Source organism: Peromyscus maniculatus, chromosome 16 (genome assembly GCF_049852395.1).
Source record: "Peromyscus maniculatus bairdii isolate BWxNUB_F1_BW_parent chromosome 16, HU_Pman_BW_mat_3.1, whole genome shotgun sequence".
NCBI classification, from domain to species: domain Eukaryota; kingdom Metazoa; phylum Chordata; class Mammalia; order Rodentia; family Cricetidae; genus Peromyscus; species Peromyscus maniculatus.
Genome location: NC_134867.1, coordinates 57261573 through 57284146, shown reverse-complemented (window position 1 = coordinate 57284146; position 22574 = coordinate 57261573). Strand labels below are relative to the sequence as shown.

General features: G+C 46.4%; 1 protein-coding gene across 5 annotated transcripts in view; it reads right to left on the bottom strand.

The window, feature by feature from the left end:
• Window positions 1-22574, bottom strand: part of Arid1b (AT-rich interaction domain 1B) — a 377401-nt gene that overhangs the window by 254311 nt on the left and 100516 nt on the right. For 3 of the 5 annotated variants that reach the window (XM_076552846.1, XM_076552847.1, XM_076552848.1), the window contains exon 3: window positions 12275-12466. In XM_076552846.1, the coding sequence (XP_076408961.1) occupies window positions 12275-12466 (192 nt within the window). The remainder of the gene's footprint in view (window positions 1-12274; window positions 12467-22574) is intronic. The other 2 variants (XM_076552849.1, XM_076552851.1) reach the window with 1 other exon arrangement.

Below are 22574 nucleotides of genomic sequence, written 5' to 3'. Positions count from 1 at the left end.
AACACAAGTCTCTAAAGGAGTGCTACTCTGTACCCAGCCATTACATTTGGCTGTTTGCAGTGGGAAAGCCTGTTGGCCAATAGGCAGGCTGGAATGCACATGTGCACATGTGTGCCTGCCCTGCCCCCCAAGCACAGAGTATGAAAAAACCAGATAGAACTGCCTCCAACTAGGTACTGTGGGCCATGTCAAAAACTGTCACAAAATCCCAATGCCTAGCAGCAAATGTTTTATTTCTTCAACTCTAAAAAAAAATCAGTTTACGATGTACCAGAAAAGTAAAAAGATACTTTCGATGATTAAACTAGCAACAATGTTCAAAATGTTTACTGTGTATCTGTTTTGTGCCAGACACTGACCTCAGAACAAGAGATAAAATAACCACAAAACAGAGACCTTCCTCTCCCGAAGCTGGTTTCCTCCTCCGGGGTGAGGGCACAGGCAATACCAAACCCTAACAGACAAGTCTGCACAAGCCACATAGCAACCAGCTCAGGGAGAAAACGAAAGCAGAGTAAGTAAGGCAAAGGGTCTGTGGAGATGGCTGCTGGGCTGCCCCAGCCAGGAAGTGTCCTCTGACGGCCACACAATTGCCATGGTCAGCATGCACAGACACATAAACGCAGTGTCTTCTTTTGTTTAAGCTTCTGGCCACACTGTCAGGAAGAAGAGATTATTTCTTTGGGGACAGGGGTTACAGAAGGCAAGGGTCTGCAGAAGGAAGGATGACAGAGCATGGCTGTGTGTGTGTGAGCTTTAGAGGCCTTGAGGGCCTTCTCTGTAATGCAGAGCAGGAGCTGGACAGGCGGGAGGGAGCGTCCTGGCCACAGGTGTACCTGATGGCCACTCCTCTGGCTCCTCAATGCCATGCCACCAAAGACGCACAGGGAAGAAAGGCAGGACGTGAAGGGAAACAGGCGCCAAAGCTGAGACCAGACCACAGGCCAACACTCAGACAGGAAGACGAAGACCAGTGGTTATCTGAGTTATCTACAACAAAACACCTGTGTGTAATTCAAAACACTGCGGCGGGTCCAGCAGCGTACGTAGCAGGTCAGGGGTGTGCATGGCTGTGTTGTCCAGCCCTCGGCCTTTCCTTTTCCTGCTTAACTAACCTGACTCAGTACGTCTTTATAATCCTACAGATCCCCTTAGATGCCCCTCCCCTTTAGAAATGTCCTCCTGTAACCAGTGGTGACCAGTAAGGTCCAGAGAGAGCCAGGGAAGAAAGCAAGAAGCGGCCAGCCGGGGAAGCCTGGGGAGAATGGCATCTTCAGGGTACGAGAATGTCCTGGGGGCTTGGAGAAGCCTCCTCACAGCATCTGACTCGGCCTGTGTGGACTCCAGGGAGGAAGCATGCAGAGCAGGAGCAAAGCCTGGTTGGCAGGACCTAGGCTGGGAGAGGATGCTGGGCAAAGGATACTGGAAAAGTAAGATCAGGAGGCCCGCTATGCCACACAGTGGCTGTGGTGAATAGACTGCAAAGGAAGCCTGCAAAAAGTGGATAAAAGTATTCTAGCCACAAAATCATCACGTGAGCAATGCACGTGGGCTAAATTCAAGGGGTAGCAGGAACTAAAGAGGAAAGAATGTGAGCAAGTGAGAGGAATGCGGGCGTATTCTGATGCCAACAGGAACAACAGGGGAAAGAGGAGACTTAGGAAGAGAGGCAAGGGGAGAGGCCAGGCCTCTGTGAGTAACAGTGAAGGACCACAGCCTGTGTATCCCAGCAAGGCAGAGGTGGGGGAGGGGGCACACAGAGGTGAGGGGGGTGGGATGAGAGGGGGTGAGACTTTTGGACTTGAACACTGAAGAGGTGATGGAACAAACTGAGGGAAAGTAGAGCCCCAGGCCACGGATTCTCTCTAGTTAGTGATCAGAAGTGAAGGAACTATCAGACCTCCATCCTCCTCTTCCTGGTCCTGCCCTGAGGAGGCAGGCTGAGAGCCTCCTGGTTACAGGAGGACATTTCTAAAGGGGAGGTGGAGGGGGCATCTAAGGGGATCTGTAGAGATTATAAAGACGTACTGAGTCAGGTTAGTTAAGCAGGAAAAGGAAAGGCTGAGGGCTGGACAACACAGCCATGCACACCCCTGACCTGCTATGCTGCTGGACCTGCCACAGTGTTTTGAATTACACACGTTTGTTGTAGATAACTCAGAAAACCCAAACAGGACCAAAGGAACGTCAACATTTCCAGGGAGTTCTGGGCAGCTTCTCTTTACAGACGAAGATGGCTCATTTGCATATCCCCAGTCACTCCCCTCATCACTTGGCCTATGGGAAAAAATGTTCTAAGAGTTCCTGAGAATGTTCTCCCTTCTGCCTTCGCTTCCCTGACAACTGCTCTGTGCTGTCAGGTCCCACAGAGTCAAGCCGCTCAGTCTTGAGCTGGTCCGGCCACACTTCATTCACCCTGTGGAATGCTGGTCACACACTGTGGTAGTTTGAATGTCATTGGCCTCCATAATCTCATAGGGAGTGGCACTCCTAGGAGGTGTGGGTTCACTGGAGGAAGTCTGTCACTGTGGGGACAGGCTTCGAGGTTTCCTATGCTCAAGATACCGCCCAGTGTCTCAGTCAACTTCCCGTTGCCTGCAAGATGGAGGAGTCTCAGCTACTTCTTCAGAACCATGCCTGTCTGCACTGACAATGCTTCCCGTCAGGATGATAATGGACCGAACCTCTGAAACCGTACATGTTAATTCAATGTTTTCCTTATAAGAGTTGCTGTGGTCACGTTGTCTCTGCACATCAATAAAAAACCCTAACTAAGACACACACCAAGGCCAAGAGCCTCTGCCTCTCTGCCTCCCTTGCAGCTTTAACGGGGGAAACCTGAGTCTGTGCTATAAACGCCCTGCTGTCCTGTTTGCTGCATACAGGGACCATCCTGATTTTTAACTTCTGTATATGGTAAGGTCAACGGTCTATAAACTTTATTTCCCCGGATTAAGGAAATGAGTCACTTGCATGTATTGACAAGATGTCAGGAGAGCAACAATTTGTCACAAGGATAAAGAAAAGCAATGAAGGATGGCAAGAAGGTTCCTAGGAAAAGCTATTGCCACCAAGCCTGATGATGGGAGTCCAATCTTTGGAACTCACTGTCCAGCAAGAACTGCTTTCCCAAAGCTGCCCTCTGACCTTTACGGGAGCACAGTGGCAAGTGTGCCTGCCTACACTCGCATGCACATCACACATACACATAATAAGTAAAATAAATAAAATAAATACTAACAAATAAATGCAATCAGATTCAGTGAGTGTTGTTCAGGAAGAAGAGTTGGAATACCCCACTGATCAGCAGATGATTGTCTCACATCCCAAGCTACTTCCAAAAAATACCAACATGTACCTAAAAGCATGCCACCTAGCCTGATGACCTATATATACTTGTCAATAATCCTAGCTACTTGGGACACTGAAGCAGCAGGATCGCAAGTTCTAGAAAAGTAAAAAGGGGATGGGGGAAATAACTCAATTAGCACAAAGCCTGTCTGGCATGTGTGGGCCCCTGGCTCAGTCCTCAGTCTGTGTACAATATATACATCCAAACATGCATACAGTAACTACAAACAGCAACACAAAAGCTGTCCGAGGCTAGCAACCAAGTCTATCTGCAGAGAAGAACCAAGTGTTCTTAAATCCTTTTAGTGTGCCCTAACATTTCCAGGAAGGAGACTCCCCAGTATACCAAGTAAAGACTGTGTACTGCCTTGTTGAGAACTTCTCCAAAAGTGTCTCACCATCTGAACAGAGGATACCACACTGATGATCCCACTGAAAATACAAGACATGCTAACACAAGGCTCCCTCCAGCTCTCCCCTTACTCCATCAAGGCCAAAGAGACCCCACATGAGCACCACACATCTGCAGCAGGCTCCTAACGGCTGCCTCTGAGCATGTGCCTAATGCACAGGAACATTCAATACAACTTCTCCTTCACTTGTACTGTATAGATGGCATATTGTTCTGGCATATTTCAAATTCTGAAAGGAGCGTATTTAACTATGAACATTCTTTAAAATGAAAAAAGAGGGATTAGAGAAGTTTCACTAGAAAATGGGACAGTTAAACCAGGCACAGTAGAACACCCATGCAATCCCAGCACTCAGAATGCGGAAGCAGGAGTATCCTGAGTTTGAGGCCAGCCTGGACTAAACAAAAAACTCTATTTTTTATTTTAAAAAATATGTAGAAAAGTGAGCTTTCTAGATTACCTGATATCAACAGTGTGTGTTTATACAGTTTTAAATGATGCAAATGACAGCCAACAACAGGGAGTTTGGACACTCTGCAGAGGAAGCATCTAAACTGCCACAGAGACACCTCTGCCCCCCTCGGCCTGGATGTGAGTGGCTCTCCAGCACAGGAAGGCAGCCTAGCCAGAGAAGCTAGCTGCTAGCCTAGCTGGCTCCTGCTGCGGGTTCGGCGGCCGGCTGGGTACTGTGTAAGGCACAGGTGAGCTGAAGGTAGAGGTCTAAGCTTGTCGCCAGGACTGCAATACAGAGAACAACGTAGGCGACCAAGACGGGTGGGAGGCTGAGTGCCTATAAACCAACAGCAGAGAAGGAGAGCCAGATCTGGCGCAGAGGCGGGAGGGACAGAAGGCACAGCTCCTCTGAGATTCAGCAACCACAGACTGGCCACTACCAGGGTGTCTGGTCAAAATTAACACTTGCCCCTGTGGTATGCAAAACCGCAGCAGCAGAATTTTATTTAAAGTGGTCCCAGAGGCCACACTCCATGAACCCTCTAATCAATCCCGGCTTTGCTGTCATGGGACAATCAAGCATTATGTCGACGTGATGTAATAAGTTCACGGGATGTACAGTCCATTGGTCAGTAATGATGGGTACCAGACTAGCCTGCACGGGATGTGGGTTACACTCGCCGATACAGTGGGTGGGAAAACTGGAGGGAGCGTGAGAAGAAAGCTGGTCTGCATCTCAACGTCTCCAAGGTGAGAGTAAGAACTACCGCAGGCGGCCATGCAAAGGGGATTTCAGGGGACGTCCTCTGCAGGAGAGTCGGGCAGGAACTCTCGGGGCCATGGCTGACGACAACCACAAATATGTGCTACTCTTCAAGCCGGTGGACCTTGCCGACAAGACACAGGAAACAGAAGAACAAGTTCAGCCACGTCAAGACAAAGCAACCAGTAAACCCACTCTGTGGGACAATGGCCCAGTTTTCTGACATGCCAAGGCACAGAGTCAGCAGAGGAAGACAAGCTGCGCTAATAAAAAGGCTTAAGAACTACCTCAGTGGACCAGCCTTGTCTAAATCTGTCTGCAGGAGACATGCTCCACAGGCATCAGGGCCAACTGTTGACATCCCAACAGGGTTAGTTTAGCAGATGGAAAGATGAGGACTCGGTACTTTGGAGATGATGGCACTATCCGGAGGTGACGTGTGGCCATGGTCCCACTCTGAAATGCTCTCGGGAAGGCAGGGGACTGGGATGGAGAGTACTGGGCACTGAATCAACTCTGAGAAGCATTCAGTGATGTCACATGGCTCCAGCGTCTGTGCCGATTGCACAGCTCTGTCCATGTGCATGTTCAGAACACTTGTAAAAGAGAAACTTCCCACAATGAAGATAAATATGGCTGCAGGTGGCCAGCACCTAGAGAGAGCAAGCACCCGGTGGGAATCAGTACTACAAATGACGGGCCAAGCAGAGACCAACCAATCCTTCTAAGGAAACTGGTTCAGTACCCCAACTAGCCTCCACAAAAACTCTGTCAGCAAACAAAGACTTAAAGGGATCCTCAGAAAATCCTCAGAAATAAAAGACAAAGGAAATGCATATGAAAATTGGAGCAGCTATCTAATGCAGTACTTAGAAGAACTACTTTAGTCTTGGATAAAAGGGTTCAAATATACTAAGTGTGCATCTGAAAAAAGAAAAAGAACAAAACAAAACAACAACAACAACAAAAAACCCACCGGAAAAGTAGAAAGCAAGGCCCTATCGGGAGCAAAACACAGTATGTACATGTGTGTATATGTACACACACACACACACACACACACACACACACACACACACACACACTAATGGAAAAGACAAAGACTAAGGATGCCCTGGAAAAGCTTTTACCAGAAATGCTTTTCTTAAATAGATGACCTGAAAGTAGAAGATAAATGACTGAAGAGCTGGAGAGGGACATGGTTAGGAGGGGACAGGGACATGATCAATGGCACTTACACGCATGATGGAAACATCAGAGCCATTAATACGGAAAATTCATTCATGTTAACAAAAGAGTAAAGGAAAAGTATCAGTTTGAATGCCTTAGCTCTGGGTCTTACAAAGATTATACTAATAAGGACTATGAATTCATGTTAATAATGTTATAAGATAAATGAAATAGCTAACTTCATAAATATAAGAATATTTACATGTGAGCTGATTTTAGAAAAAGTTTATAACTCTTATAATCACACACACAAAAAATGGAATCACAAGTTAAAAATTCAAGGGTGAAATAAAGGGTAAAAATTAAGAACTACATCACTTTATGACATCTCTGCAAAACGATAAAGAAATAGACCAACGTTAAAGAAATAGACTACTCATTCCAGGAACTAGAAAAGGGAGGAGTCTGCAATTTACTTACAAAGTTCCACAGACACCAGATCTTCTAGAAGATAATTACAGCTCAATCTCATTCACAAATACTTGTATAAGAAACCCAGATATGAGAAAACTGAATCCAACCGTGTGTGTGTGTGTGTGTGTGTGTGTGTGTGTGTGTGTGTGTGTGTGTCTTGAGGCTGTGTCTCTCAGATCCAGGCCTGGTTTAATAACACCAGAAGAGAGGTTCTTACACTTGAAACAAATTGTACACGAAAAATAAGTGCTTATCTCAACAAACAGCAAAGAAGAAAAACTCCATTTCCATCATGAACAAGATACCTCAGCAAGTTAGAAAAGAGGAACCCTCCTTAGCCCAACAATGGGCAGCTACTAAAGAGAAAACGCGGTGAAGATTCCATTCAACAGTGAAAGGCTGCAGGCTTTCATCTGACGGGCTAAGAGCACGGGCCTGTCAGTTCCTGCCAACAACACAGCTCGAGAAGCTGGGGCGGAGAAAGGAAAAAAAAAAAAGTGGGAAGGTAATTCATACCTTAAAAAATTAAGTATTTTCATGAAAACCAAGTGACTGGGAAGAGTATATCACCCACAACAACCTAATGTGCAGGAACCAAGGCCCGGAGCTCATCACCCCCACACAGCACCAGGAAAGGGGGTAACTCTTGAAAGACTTCCAACAGCAACAGAAGAGGAAGGCACAGGCATACTCCCAGCCAAAGGAGGGGGGGGTCTTTTGAAGAACACAAAGGAAATGTAAAACTGCCTGAAGAAGAGTGAATGGGAGGACCACAGCAGATGGTGCAGCGCAGGTGTGAAGGAGGGAAGGGCAGGAGGAGGCTTCTCCTTCTCCACAAGTGTCAACTCCCTCCCAGGTTGCTCCTCTGCCCGTTATGAAGATATTAAATCACCCAGTTTTCCCCAGGGCCTCGAGAGCAGCTGAGGACTGACTCTCACTCCCTAATCCCTCTGATGCACCACACCCAGACTATTAACAACCTCTTTCCCAAGATGCTCCTCCAGTTCGTTAGACCAGCATCCTCCCTGGCCCGCAGCACAAGAATAGACCACGCTCAGCATCACGTGCCCTTGGCCTTCGGTGGACGGGCCTCAACTGCACACTGTGTTCTGATGGCTTTTCCACTTTCTCAAGTACTAACTATTCCAAAGAAAAATTCATAACGAGAGAAAAGACACAATCACAATAACAAGAAAAAGGGACAAGTTCATTAGGAGGAAAAACAGTGAGAAATGGCAGCGCATGCCCGAAGCCCCAGCAGGGATAGGGAAAAGGGAGTTCCAGGCCGGTCTCAGCCTCACAGCAAAACATAAGCAGCCAAGAAAACTCGGAAAGGGAACACTGAGGATGTGCAACTGGCAGAGAGCACGCAGTAGAAAAACAGTATAGAAAGCCAAATGGAAAAGAAGAGGAACCCGGGAGGACACCACATCTCCGGGGACTCAGCACGACAGGAGGGACATCTGCAGGCCACGGAGGGAAGACGGCTGCGGAAGTTGATTTTATGTACTTCTGGATCAAATTAACCATTTAATTGGTGACCTGAATCCAGCAAGCTGCCATCCATAGTATGGGCATTCACACTGTCATCCGATCCCTGAGCAGATGTAAATAAGCCACAGGCTGAGCAGACTCCATTCAGACCACACCTGTACCAGGGCGCTCCTAGGTCTCCGGTCCACAACACAAGTTCTGGACTAGTCACTCTCCATCCATTTTGTTTTGTTTGCTATAAACACTCATTTATTCATTTTGTTTACTCCGTACCATAGCATATATGTAGAAGTCAGAGAAAAACTTCCGGAAGTCACTTCTCTCCTTCTACTACATGGGGCCAGGGGGACTGAACACAAGTCATCAGGGATGGTGGCACCTTTACCCACTGTGCCATCTCATGGACCCCACCACCCTCTATTCCTACAATAAACACAAACCAGTTCCCTACAAGACACACATCACATACACAAACACACACACACACACACACACACACACACACACACACACACACGGTGGGGGGGGGGGATTCTGTTCCTGGAGAGCCCACCAAAATGCACAGAATGTTCATGAATCAATTTTAGAACCAAACTGAAAGAAGTCAGAATTAAAAGATATGAATTTACAGCCCAGGAAAAAGGCAAACAGAAATGCTTTCAAATACAGACAATCAGCGCCAGCTCCCAGAAAACCACGCATGGCACTGATAATGGGTATGGGATAGTACTTATTCATGGACCGGGGTATAAACTGAGGCAGCCTCCATGGTGAGCCATCTGGAAGAGGAAACACACCACCTCTGACATCATGTGCAGCCTGTACAAATGACCCTACAGATACTATTGTCCCCTCGACAGACAATGCATACAAAGGTTGTAAGGGCAACACCACCTGAATTACAGACAATCTCAATGTCATTAAAGAGAACTGGTTAATAGACTATGATATCTATAAAACCCAATAAGGTGCCGGGAGGTGGTGGCACATGCCTTTAATCCCAGCACTCAGGAGGCAGAGCCAGGTGGATCTCTGTGAGCTCAAGACCAGCCTGGTTTACAGAGTGAGATCCAAGACAGGCATCAAAACTACATGAAGAAACCGTGTCTCCAAAAACCAAAAAAAAAATAAAATAAAATAAATAAATAAATAAACACCCAATAAGGCTATAAAAGAATGAAAGCTTGAGAAAATATATTTACGTGAGTGGATAAAAGAGGAACAAAGAAAAACATAGTATTGCAGTATACCTTCAACTATACAAAGGAGGGTGGGAGCTACAACATGATACTATGCAATCTCTAATATAAATCTATGTCATACATACATGCATGTACGTGGGCATCTCTAACAGTGTGGTCATTTGGCAAAGGGTAGTTAGTGTGGGTGATGTTATGGCTAGAGATAACTAAGAGGGCAAGTAACTTCTCTATTTTTTTCTTTTAAGATAGTCTCTATATTAGATATCAAATTAAATTTTAAAAATACTCAGATATTCTATAGCTCCAGAGTTAGAACGTAGCAGGGCGGTGGTGGCACACTGTCTCTAATTCGAGCACTTGGGAGGCAGAGGCAGGTGGATCTCTGAGTTGAGGCCAGCCTAGTCTACCGAGCGAGTCTCAGAACAGCAAGGGTAACACAGAGAAACCCTTTTTCAAAAAGCAAACAAAAAGATGTAGAACATAAGGGGAACGTCCTGACATGTTTGGTTTTACTCAGAATACATTTTTAAGTGATCATTTTCTTTTCTTTTTTTTTAGTAACAATATATTTATTTAGGATTTTTTTTGACTTGCTTATTATTTATTTTACATCCTGACTGCAGTTTCCACTCCCTCTTCCCCTCCCAGCCCCTCTCCCACTAAGTGACCAGTTTCATAATAAGCTATGATGGTTAAGAGAAAGTATTTATCGTATACTTCAATGCTTTCAAGTCAATAAAAGAGCAGTAATAACAAGAGCCAAAGGGAACCCTAAACTAAGTACATTAAAATAGCATTCATTAAAACGGGCTCCACCTGTGGTACGCTGTCAGTATTTAAATATGAAGGATATTAAGTGACTAACTGCCATCTTCTGGAAGTCGTCAGTGAACACTTCATAAAGGAAGTGAGTCTGGAGCTCGATCCTGAGGAAGCGACAGGTCCTCACGAGTCCTTAGTCAAACTGGTTTTACAGCTGAGGCTCATTTCAGCACCGAGAGTAACCCGAGCCATGCCATCTCTCCTTGAGAGTTTTGATGAAGAGACAAAGCACCCTGAGCCCACAGATGAGTTCACTACAGTTCTGAAGGCCCTTGCACAAGTCTGTAACTTCATCTATTAAAGCCCAGATGCCAGTCTCTCGCACTTACAGGGACTGGTATTGAAGTGCTTAAAAAGGTCCACACACTAGTAAGAGCTAGATGAGATAACTGAAGGACTGTCCACCCCCACATGCAAACCCTAGACTGGCTGCTCAAGCTTTTAAAACATACTTATGTGGGAAGGAGGACTAAACATCATATTCACTTTCGCCAGCAGTTCTAATGGGCTTGACTTAAAGTCATAACCTCCCTCTGCAATTGTATAACTGAAGTCATGTGGCAATGGACTTCAACAAATCCCCAACTACACTCTTAAAATGCATTTCATTCCAATTAAGTTCCATGGGGTTCAGCAGTCAAGAGCACTCGCTGCTCTTTCAGGACAAGTTAGATTCTCAGCGCTCACCTAGGGCAGCTCACAACCACCTGTAACTCCAGATCGCGGAGGGACCTGACTCCTCTGGGGCACCTGTGCTCACATGTGCAAACCCGCACAGGCACACGCATACACATAGTTGAAAACAATACATTTTAAAAAATAAGCTCCACATGTTTACATATTTAACTTCAGGTCAGAACACAGGTCAGACCTGTGTTCATCTTCTCCTTACCACACCCATTCCACAGAAGAGAGAGGGAAAAGAGAAAGGGCGGAGGAAAAGTTAGCCTGCAAAGAGGCGTACTGCTTCATAGGAGGCTGGAGCGCTGCTGGCCATATCTGGGCTCAGAGCTCAACTCCTCACACCTCCTTCCACTCAAGAACAAGCATCTAATACAAATCAAACAATTAGTTCACCAAATACATATTCTTTTATGCTATTTTTCTCAACTGTAAGCTGAAGTCTATGGTCTAATAAAAACCTGTTCATTTCCATCACATGTATGTATTTGCGTGTGCCCACACATGTAGACGTCAGGGGACAAACTGTGGGAGTCTGAGCTCGTGCTATCACGCAGATCCTGGGGATTGGACTCGGCTCCTCAGGCTCAGGCAGGCGCCTTTACCTGCTCAGTATCTTACCTGCCCCCCAAACAAGTATTTAATTAGTCTAGTTCCAAGCAGAAATTAGATGTGCATGGCGGCACCTCACAGTCCCAGCACTCAGAAGAACCATGCCAGGAGGATCCAAAGCAAGACGCCCTCAAAGTAAGAGAGGAGGAGGGAGCCAGGCAGGAAAGGGAAGAAGACCAGCAAGATGTAATAATATAGCTCAGCGGCCATTCTGTTTGTATTTTAGTTTACTACAACTGAAGGGACTCCTGTTTATAATGGAGTTTCGGGAGAATGGCACTCCAAGGCAACCATGTTTCCATGTGCAGCACTTAACATTCAAACTAAAAAGGCCAAGATAAAAGGCCAACTAGCACAGTCACATGACCTGCAAATCCTCCTGACAGGGTCTCACCAAAGTGGAAAGATTTAGAACGTGAATGAACAGGAAATGAGTGACGCTTTCTGTTGCCTCTGGCCAGCAATGCTAGCAGTTACTAAAAGTCCCTCTGTGCGGGCCTCTACCTCACTTGTGGAGGATGCGGTGGGGGGAGGAGAGAGAGAAGAAGGAGGGAGAGGAAAGCTTAGATTACACCTCTACACTTTTCTCAAAAGTACACATTTCATGAGGGCTGGTGGCGCACGCCTTTAATCCCAGCACTCGGGAGGCAGAGATGGGCAGATCTCTGAGCATTCACGGCCAGCCTGGTCTACAGAGTGAGTTCCAGGACAGTCAGGGCTACACAGAGAAACCCTGTCTTGAAACCACTGCCCCCCCACACACACAAAAAGCAGCCCCCTTCAATAACTCTTAAAGGGCAGGAGGACTTTCAGAGCGTGGTCAGCCTCTGAACACAGACCTGGAGGAGAGAAGAAGACCTGGGGGTGGCAGCCATGCTCACCTGCTGCGGCTGGTACCTCTGCTGGGACTGGGGCTGCAGGTACTGCGCCTGGGGCGGGAGGTGCGGGGGCTGCGGCTGCTGGTTGTAGTATGGCTGCTGGCCTTGCTGGCAGTAGCCACTCACACCTTGCTGTCCGTACTGCGGCGGCATCTGTGAGAGAGTCAAAGAGAGCAAATGAGAACGGAAGACACGCAAGTGAATGAACTAAGACGGCTTTCGTTCTGTCACGGGACGGGGACAACTCAATGCAGTGTTTTACATCTCTCTTCATGAGACAAATGGACTTTCTGCTTCTGTCACACACTACGGATGGAGTCAAAAGATAATGCGACATTTATCAGGTATCAAGTTTTGATACAGTCACAAATGTCTAGGGGTAAGGGCTCCCTGATACTGACATTCGAAACACAACCGGCAGACTCGGATGAGTTCACACAGTCCAGGTTAACTCATCCACACACTGTAGGAAGGCTGTGATCGGATACACGGCATGGTGAGCATGCTTCTCAGCCAGATCACCCCAGCAGTACTTCTAACAGACGTGGCCGGTGACATCAGCACTTCCACTGACTAATTTGATAAACGGAAAGTGCACCCCATTACCATCAAACAGAACCCCTTGTTCTGAAATGTGCCCCAAAGGCCCAGGAGTAGGAAGGGGACCTTCTGTGATGCCTGTAGGACAGTGGATGCACTCTCTCCAGGGGAACAGTGGGACTCCAACCCCGTCACACGCATTTCTGTGTGCTGCCCATGCAGTACGCTCTCCTCTCCATCATGCTCCCATCATGGGGTGCGGCCTAAAAAGGATGCCGAGCTGCTGGGCCAGTCAATCATGCCTGTGCCCTCAAATCTGGGAGCCAAAGAAACTGCTTTCCTACTCGAGGGGATTCCCTCAGACTCTGACACAGTAATGAAAGCTAATACATACACAGAAGATGGTAACTATATCAAATAATACCATGCCCAATATGTATTCTTGAAGGAAAGATGCACATCTAATAGAGGGTAGTTTTCTTAGTTGATAGTACAGTCAAAACAAAGAATCTCGTACTGCAAATCTGGACTAAGCCAGTGGAAACCATTCTTCTCGGTCTCTATGGCACCAGAGCCTAAACTCCTAAGTTACTCGCTGCTCAGAGAAAAGTTCTTTCTCAAGCAAAAAATACGACACTGACAGTATTTTCTAGCTTCTTTCAAAGTGATCTCCCCCGCCTGCCCGCGCCGCCCACTTAATAGAGATTTTTCTTTGTGCCCCCAACCCCAACCCAACTGGGAGAGCAGGAAAGAAAAAGAAAAACAAGAATCAGGCAGTGAGGCCCACTCGGCCGCTGCGGATGGTGACATCACCCTGTTAATAATACCACAATATGGTCCATGAGAGAACTCCAAGAACTTCAGGCCCAGGAGCCCACACACTTCAGGAACCAGAGGACCAGATCTGCATTTAAGAGCCAAATTATCTACAAACATACTTAACAAGGAAAAAGAAGTGATAAAGTCATTTTTTAAAACTAAGAAATTGACCTCAAAGACAATGCACTAATTCACATTATACACAATGGAATCAAAGGAAAAGAATGCAAAAGAAGCCAATGTTCCTGCTCCTTTCAACCCAGGCCAACTATTTTTCAAAACCTTCCTGCAATGACTACAGAAAATATGGTCAAAATAGGACACAGGCTTCTCACACACAGAACCTAGGCTAGTACGGCAGGCAAGTTTCCAAAAAAAAAAAAAAAAAAAAAAAATAATAGCATTGCAGAAATCTTTGCTTTATTTATTTTACAGTTTGATATTTCACAATGAATCAAGCCAAAAGCTGTCCATAAAGTTCAACTCCACACACTCGAATAGCCCACACAGGGACGACGCACACTGCCTCCAATTCAACACTCACAGGTCTGATTTGACAGCTAATGCAGAACTTCACATGGCATCTCTGTGCAATCGGAAGCAGCAAGAAGAACACTTCTGCCGGCGTTAAGATACCGTAAGCCTCAGTCAACACCGCCAGCAGCTCCCCTAGGAGCTGGGCTCTAATATGCTGACGCCATGGTGAACAGAAACCCGCACACAATATGGAAGTGTTATTTGGGAGAGAGGCCTCTGTCTTCCAAGAAGACACGCAGTAGAAACCTACATACATGACAGCAAGTACGTCCATCGCATCATTTGTCTATCACCCATGTGAGATGAACAATTGGGCTTCTTCATGAATTCACATGAAGCTGGCAGTCAGAAGTATCATAATCTGGACTCTATATAGGTGGTCACATCAAGGCTGCCGCTGCTCCTTGTCTATCAAACTACAAGTTGCGATGGAGTATTAACTACGTCCTCAGTGCTACTCTGAGAACCAGGTTCTCAGTGTGGTAAGTAACTGTCTACTGCTCAACTCTTCAATGGTTAATTGGTTTTGTTTCGGCCAGTTTAGAAGTGGAGCTTTCAAACACTTCCTACATGCTTTTTCGAGACTTCTTAAATGAAATATCATGACTTTAAAAGAGATCACCTCACAAGCCCGGGAGCCCACTGTCTCCTCAGTTTTGGGCCACCAGGTCCTCGGCATCACTCCACATGCCACTTCAGCCTTGTTCGGCCCCAGTGTAAGTCATTATTACCTCTGTGGGGCTGACTAAGGCCTGAGAAGCCCATGCACACTGCTGGAGTGACGAAGGGTGAGATACGTCCACGAGGAACTCACTGCAAAGTCCAGGCTGGCTCCGCGGAGTCTTGGGACTCTCACTTGTTCCTACTGCATTCGGGATGGACTAAGATTTCCAGACTGTACCATGCACATGAGACGGACAGCGCTGTGAGCCAAGGACTAAGAGCTGGGGCAAGAGAACTGCCTCAGGTGTCACCCTGGCCCAGAGCAGGCAAACTGACCATTATGGTCCAGCCTGACCGACTTATTTACGAGGAGGACAGTGACTGGTCCAGCCTTGGACTGTGTATGTGTCTGCTCCCACATAAAGCCATGGCCCTGGAGTAGGACCTCACAGCAGTTACCTGATGAATGAGAGTTCTCAGGGTCAAGGAAGCTGCTATCAATATGTAAAATCTAAACTTATCACATGGAAGGCACCTTTACCAGCAGATCTGGAGCCCAGGTTCACTCCTCCACTGGCAGGATGTCAGCACTAACAGAGGCCTGGAGCAGCACCCCACAGCAGCACCCCACACCCGACTAACTAACCAGGAGTCATTATTGCAACCAAATGGTCTGGGCTTCCAGCCCACGGCTACTTCTACAGACGACCACTGACCTAAGCCAGTGGAAATCTCCAGCAAACATCTGGGACCTAAGGGTTTTTCTTGACTTTTAGAAAGGATCTATTTCACTCATTTCTAGACCCTTCTACACTTGATGCAGAAACACACAAACGAACAGCTTTTCCTTACAAAGCTGAACGCTTCTGAGCATTCTGTTGGAGAGGGAGGAAAGGCTCTCCTGAAGGCCATGCACCTGCCTCAAGTATTCTCTCCAGGAAACTATCCCAATAAAGACACGAGTCTCAGTCCGTGAGTCAGAAGGCACTCTGGTCCCCATTTCACCTCACCCGGCCCTGGCCTTTCTGCTCATATTCCAAAATTAATGAATCACTCAAGTTTCCCTTCTCCTTCCTTATCACTGACCTCATGACCCAGAAAGTCCCCTATACACAAGCAGCTTTGACGCCTTCTGTCGCTCCTGTCAGGTCCTGTCCAATTATCAGGAAGAAGCACACTAACTGACATGAAGTGTAAACAGGAAAAACCAACTGTTAGAGCCTCACAATTGAGTTTTATATTATAGTGAGAGAGGTGGCGTAAAACACACATAACAATGTCAAAACACACATATCAAAACCTCTCAAATCTAAAACACTGTTAAGTCCAAAAAAAAAGCAAGAAAAAATTACAGAGGTATGACACCATTTGCATGTGGTGTGTATACTCACACACACATTACTCTCAGTAGTGTAAATTTTCAAACGCACATATTACTCACAGTGGTGTGAATACACATTACTCACATACAGCAAAGGTACACAAACATCCATTAAGAAGGAAATGTCGGACCCGTTCTGTGCAAGGGGCAGGGGTGGTACTTCAGCCTTTACGAAAGAGTAAGGCAGAGGGTACTTCCACAGCGCTTACCCGGCAGGTATGGGACCCCACCCCACGTTCTAGTCCTACTGGAAAGAGGACAGGACAAAGGCTGGAGGGGAGAATGAAAGGGAGGGAGAGATGGAGGGGGGAGGGGAGAAGGGAGGCAGGGACACAGATGTGGAAAATCTATAATCTTGGTGTACTTACACCAAACGTTTGTTTCCACATGCTTCTGCACTTTTTCTTAGGCTTACATTCCTAATTTTACATTCTAAAATGAAGATCTTGCCTCAAACTACTAGTTCCCTTGTCCACCTAAGAGGAAGGGGAGGTGGAGACAGCTCACAGGCTGGGGACACAGAGGGTCCTAGAGCCCTCCTGAAAGGACCGGCCTGGGGCACGGCCCCTCTGTGACCTTCTCCACTAACATGAGTCCTAGGGGCTGCTAAACTTAGTCCAGCATCTTCCTGTGTCTCCTACATGAGATACTAATCCTTCAAGGTACCTGAGGAAATCAGTTCTAGGGTGAACAGGGTTTGTAAAGTAAGTAGGCTGTAAAAATAAAGCGTATAACATGAGCATATTAGAGGACCCAGAAATCCTTACAAAGCCAGGAGCCTGTCCGCCCCGATCAAGGACCTGACACAGCCACACGACCTAGGCAACCCCCATCCCAGAGCTGCAAACTTCACATGCCTCTCTGACTGGTCTTCAGTGTGTGCAGACTACTCACCCAAAGGCAGAGCTCAGCGAAGAACCTCCCAGAACACCCTGATCCCACAGTGAGCTAATCAAGAGACCAGGCTAACTGTCTCCGAAGCAGCTTTGGAAACATTTGAAAGAGCTGTGACGGCCCAACTCAGTAAGCTTTGGGAAGCTGACACCAGGACCCTGTCCAACTTCCATGAGGCCATCTTGCCTCTGCCCCATCCATTCATACCCACCTTTGCAGGGAGACAACTTGTAAACAGGGGACACTTAAAGACTGTCGCACCTGTGACCACCAGCACATGTAATATGTAAAAAACCTCGGGCTTCTGAACCCTCAACCAGCTGATTTGTGCTCTCAGATGAGTGAATTTTTCCGTTCTCCATTCCACACCACAACCTACCCCTGTCTTCTATCCTGCTAAGATAAGCACAAAACTGACCACCTTAAGTTTTAGTAGGCAGGGCCATGACACTCCGTCCGTCCGTCCGTCCGTCCGTCCATCCGTCCGAGCTGCTGCACAGACATCAGAGCCATCCCTAGCTTGCTTTCTCCTGCCCTGATGAACACCAGGAGCAAAAGCAGTGTGTGTGTGTGGGGGGGGGGGGGGGGGGAGGGTCACACGCCACAGTCTACCACGGAGGAGGTCAGGACAGGCACCTGGAGGCAGGGACTGCAGCGCAGGTCACGGGTGAACACTGCTGACTGGCTTGCTCTCCACACCTCATTCAACATACTTTTTAATACAACCCAGGAGCACCTAGGTGCCCACCTCCCACATCAACCACTAATCATGAACACGCCCCTCAGCCTGGCCTACAGGCCAAATTGGGAGACACTTCCTTAGCTGAGGTTCCCGCTCCCCAGAAGACACCAGCCTTGTCAAGTTCACACAGAATGACCGCGGGCATGCCGTCCACTCCAGACGTCATCACCAAGCGCTGAAGCTGCAGCCGCTCAACCACAACGCCCGCTCCTCCCATTCTGCAGCCTCTGGCTGCCGCTGCTCTGCATTCAGTTCCACAAGCCTGCTTACGCTTGCTTCTCTTGTGGGAGTGGAAACACACACGAGTGTGCACACCCGGCTGGCTTACTGCGCTTCTGTTCAGCTTCTAAAGGCCATTATGTGTCTACACTATAGAGTTGGCTTAGAACAACACAAACATGTGGGTTTTGTGTGTGGTGCTGTTCTGAACATGGCCTTAAAAGCATCTATCCAGATAACCGCTCCCCCTTCCTCGGGGGCGTCCGGAAACGGGACTGCCCGAGTAACTGTCCTTCTAATGAGCGCCATGTTACTGTGCCTTCCCTAATGACTGAAGCTGCTGGACATGTCACTTCAACTGCTTAGTGACCAACTGCTGAGCTTCTGTGGGAATACCTCTCTAGTCCTTTGTTCATTTTTCATGTGTAGTTTTGTTAACCCTGGGTTGCAGGGAGGTTTCGGTCATCTGGGTACTAAGCTTTACCAGACAGATGCAAACACTTCTCCTGCTATGAGTCTGCCTTTATGCTCTCTTCCTGCCAATCTTCGATGCCCAGGAAGTCCTCACTTCACCACAGTCGAATTTCTCGATGCTGTTGATGTAGCTTGTGCTTTCGGTGTTAATCTAAGAGGTCACTGCCATGAAAGTGTCCCTCTGTGTTTTCTTCTGGAGTGTTCAAGTGTCCTGGCCTGAAGCTTTTTTCAACTCTCACATCTAGAGGTCTGCTGTCCATTAAGAGTTGATTTTTTTGAACAGGGTGTGAGACACAGGGTACAATTTCATTCTTTGGAAAGTTGCTGTGCCTACTGCTCGTCCTACCCTTTGGTTCTGAGAAGTACAGTTGGCATTGGCACTTTAAGAATAATGTTTAAAGAAAAACAGTAGAACCCTAAATGCAAGTACACTCAATACACCAGTGGGTCCACATGAAGTTCAAAATAGACCACAGAAATCATGCTGACAGCTCGCAGGAGACCAAGAGCTTTCTGGGAGTGGTAAAATATTCTTAATTTGTGGATAGCTTCATGGATACTTGGATATTTGTCAAAATCCACTGAACTGTATGAATACTTAAAATATGGGCTTTATAATATATATAAATCATACCTTAAAATATTGTGAGAATACCATCTACATCTAATAGAGAAAACGTATCTCAACTGTTGACATCACATTTCTACTGTTTGGTAAGACATTTTAATACACATGTATTGAACATATTCAAATATCTCCTTCCTTGCTTATGTGGCAAAATCTATTTGATGATTAAATAGGTTGCTCATAGATGTTTAATGATGTTTTTCAGGTTTTCACTTCATTTAACAAAAATTACAGAGCAACGGGGCATTCTGAAATAATTAAGACTTCTATTCAAATAAAAATGCAGGTCTCTAAAGCTAGAACACAAAGTGTATAGAAGCAACATCTTTTTTACTTGAATTGTGTCTCTAGGTGTTTATCTTAAGGGGAAAATGAAGCAGGTAAGCAAACATTTGCATGGCTGGGAGTTTGATTCTGCTGCTGAAAATGTAGGAACAGCCTACAGACCCAAATGTCCATCAACACGGCCTCCTTAAAGGGGCAGGGGGGTCAAATGCAACAGTGCCCTTGAACACACTCGTTCTCACTAGAGACTTCATGAGGAGCCTCGCCTGCCTCTGCTCCAGGACTTAAAGATAACAAGCTGTAACTCTATAAGCAAAGCTGTTATAACATGAAAATCTGGGGGGAGGGGGGGGTCGTGTGTGTAAAAATTAATTATATACAGAATATGGCAGTGTTATGCAACCCTTACCCGATTGATGTCTTTTTCATGATTCTAGAACAAAATGCCATTTATTTCTGATCATCTACTTCTGCTGTCTGCTAGCAGTCAACCAAATGTGCACTGTGGCAATTCCCTTTTAATGGCAGAAACCTTGTAGTTGCTTTTCATGAGCAGATTTAGGCCCTTCCAGGTGAAATCGACACAACGGGAGAGCAAACAACAGGAAAACCCTGAAGTTCAACAGCTCCACTCAAGTGAATCAAACTCTGCTGGCCCTGAGTTCACAGAAACACCAAGTATTTCCCATGCATGAGAGAAACTAAAAGCCCCACCCAGCAAGCAAGTCCGACCTCAGCTGATGCCAGGTTGACCCAGCTGCAACCGTGAGAGCTGTGGTGTCAACATGTCCACTCAAAACCGGGGTGCTGACAGGCAGTGGAGGTTCCAAGGACGAGCCTCGCAAGCGTCCCTTCAACAGGCACTCAATCCAGCTTCCCAACTGAGGTTGATCAACAACCAGGTCCTTTTTCCTCACAGGAAAAACAGATCCTGTCCTAAGGCTCACCTAAGAAGAAACTATTCCACAACTTCCTCAAACTAGGTCTTTACGCTTGAAAGTAAACTCATCAACAAACGAACACAGTGCTGTGTTCCTCACACACACTGTGCACACAAGCCAGGCTTCTTCCCATCCTGTTCTGCTTCTCTTAAGAGCAGTACACATACACACACACACACACACACACACACACACACACACACACACACACACAGACAGACAGAAACAGAAAGAGACAGAGAGAGAAACAGACACAGACACAGAGAAACACACGCAGACACACACACAGAGACAGAGAGACACAGAGAAAGAGAGAAACACACAGACACAGAGACACACATACACACAGAAAAACACACATACACACAGAGAAACACACATACAAACACAGAGAAACACAGAAACAGACACACGCAGAGAAAAACAGACACATACACAGAGAGAGAGAGACACACACACACACACACACACACACACACACACACGGGGGGGGGGGGGTTAAATTGGGGCTAAGGAGAACTTGACAAAGCATTCCTAGGTCAAAGCTCTGTCTTACACCCAAGATGTGGCTGGTGGCCGAGCACAGGAGCTCCAGGTACCTCAGGCTGCTGTGGGACACACCCCCACTTCTGTCTGCTCCCTGGTTCCCAAAAGGTTCATCTGCACCACAAACACCGTTGCTTATCCAACTCAAATCGAGACAACATGCCTGGGATGACTTAGCAAACCATCCCCTTGCCCCCCCACCAAGAAATTTAAACCTTTCATGCCCTACAATAGATTTACACTTTGATTTGTGAAACAATGAAAAGTCCTCATTTGTTACTAGCAACAGCCTTTTTTAATGACAATTTTGTTATTAAAACTTTCTTAGCAAAGTAACTCAATATATGATTTTACAGACATAAACAAGATGAAATAATATCCATTGTTACATTGCTTGGGTTTCTTTACAGTTATTCATTGCCTGCAAAACTGCCTGGCTTACTCTAGGTCCAACTGTTCTCTGTTTAGCGAATCCGAGCGCAAGGAACAGAAGGTCACAGCAATGCACTCAGAGTGAGCATGCTTTACGGCTGTGGGAACTAAATGACAGTATCCCTTGTAACCTCCATTTCCAGGAGTCAGGGATCTGTCCAGAGCAGCCTTTATTTACTCTTAATAACCACTATGAATCGATTATCCATGAATGTATTCAGGTCCTTCTTACATTCATTTGTATTTCCAGTCTTTTTAGGACAGCAAATCTGCAACATTATTATTATCCATTTTACAAAGTGCTAAATCTTCTAATTTTCATAAAATTAACTTAGTCAGTCTTCAAGGAGTGTGCCCTAACTCCTGCACAGACTTAGATTAATAAATGTATGGCCAACCAAGAAAGGCCAAAGTCTTTATCAGGTCCCAGATTCCTGCTCTCTGTGGCCCTCTATCTCTTGACTGAAAGCGATTCAATGGGTTGGTCCTTACAGCAGCTAAAACAGCAAGGATGATTCCAAAGGCAAAAGAATGGGCCGGCCCTCCTTGTTACCTTCAAAAAGAACCCTCTGCTAAGATTCTAGTCCCTCCTCTCCCACCTCGGTCCACAAGTTCCACCTTCCATTCCACACCAACCAATTAAAGGCTTTGTTTAAGTATTCATAAAACACACACTCACTGGTACTGACAAACTTTCTCTCCACTATAACCCAGGTTGAACAAAAGTCTTCCTGTGTACAAAATGAACGTCAATTGTATAATTGTAGTTTTACATTCAAGTACACTAATCATGTGTGCGTACACTTTAACACTCCTTCCCATGTAGCCATCAAGGACATTCAACACCAGGGTCTATAAAGCCCACACAGTGTCTTCACATAAACCATGAGCACAAAGGAGAAAGATCCGCTTTAGGGCTAAAAGTATACACATAGCACAGGGTGATCATTTTTACCCTAAAAATTTTTGTTATAAAAAGATAGCTCAGAGCCCAGTGGTGGTGGCGGTGGCGGTGGCACTGGCGGCACACGCCTTTAATCCCAGCACTCAGGAGGCAGAGCCAGGCGGATCTCTGAGTTCAAGGAGGTCTACAGAGCAAGATCCAGGACAGGCACCAAAACTACACAGAGAAACCCTGTCTCAAAAAACCAAAACAACAA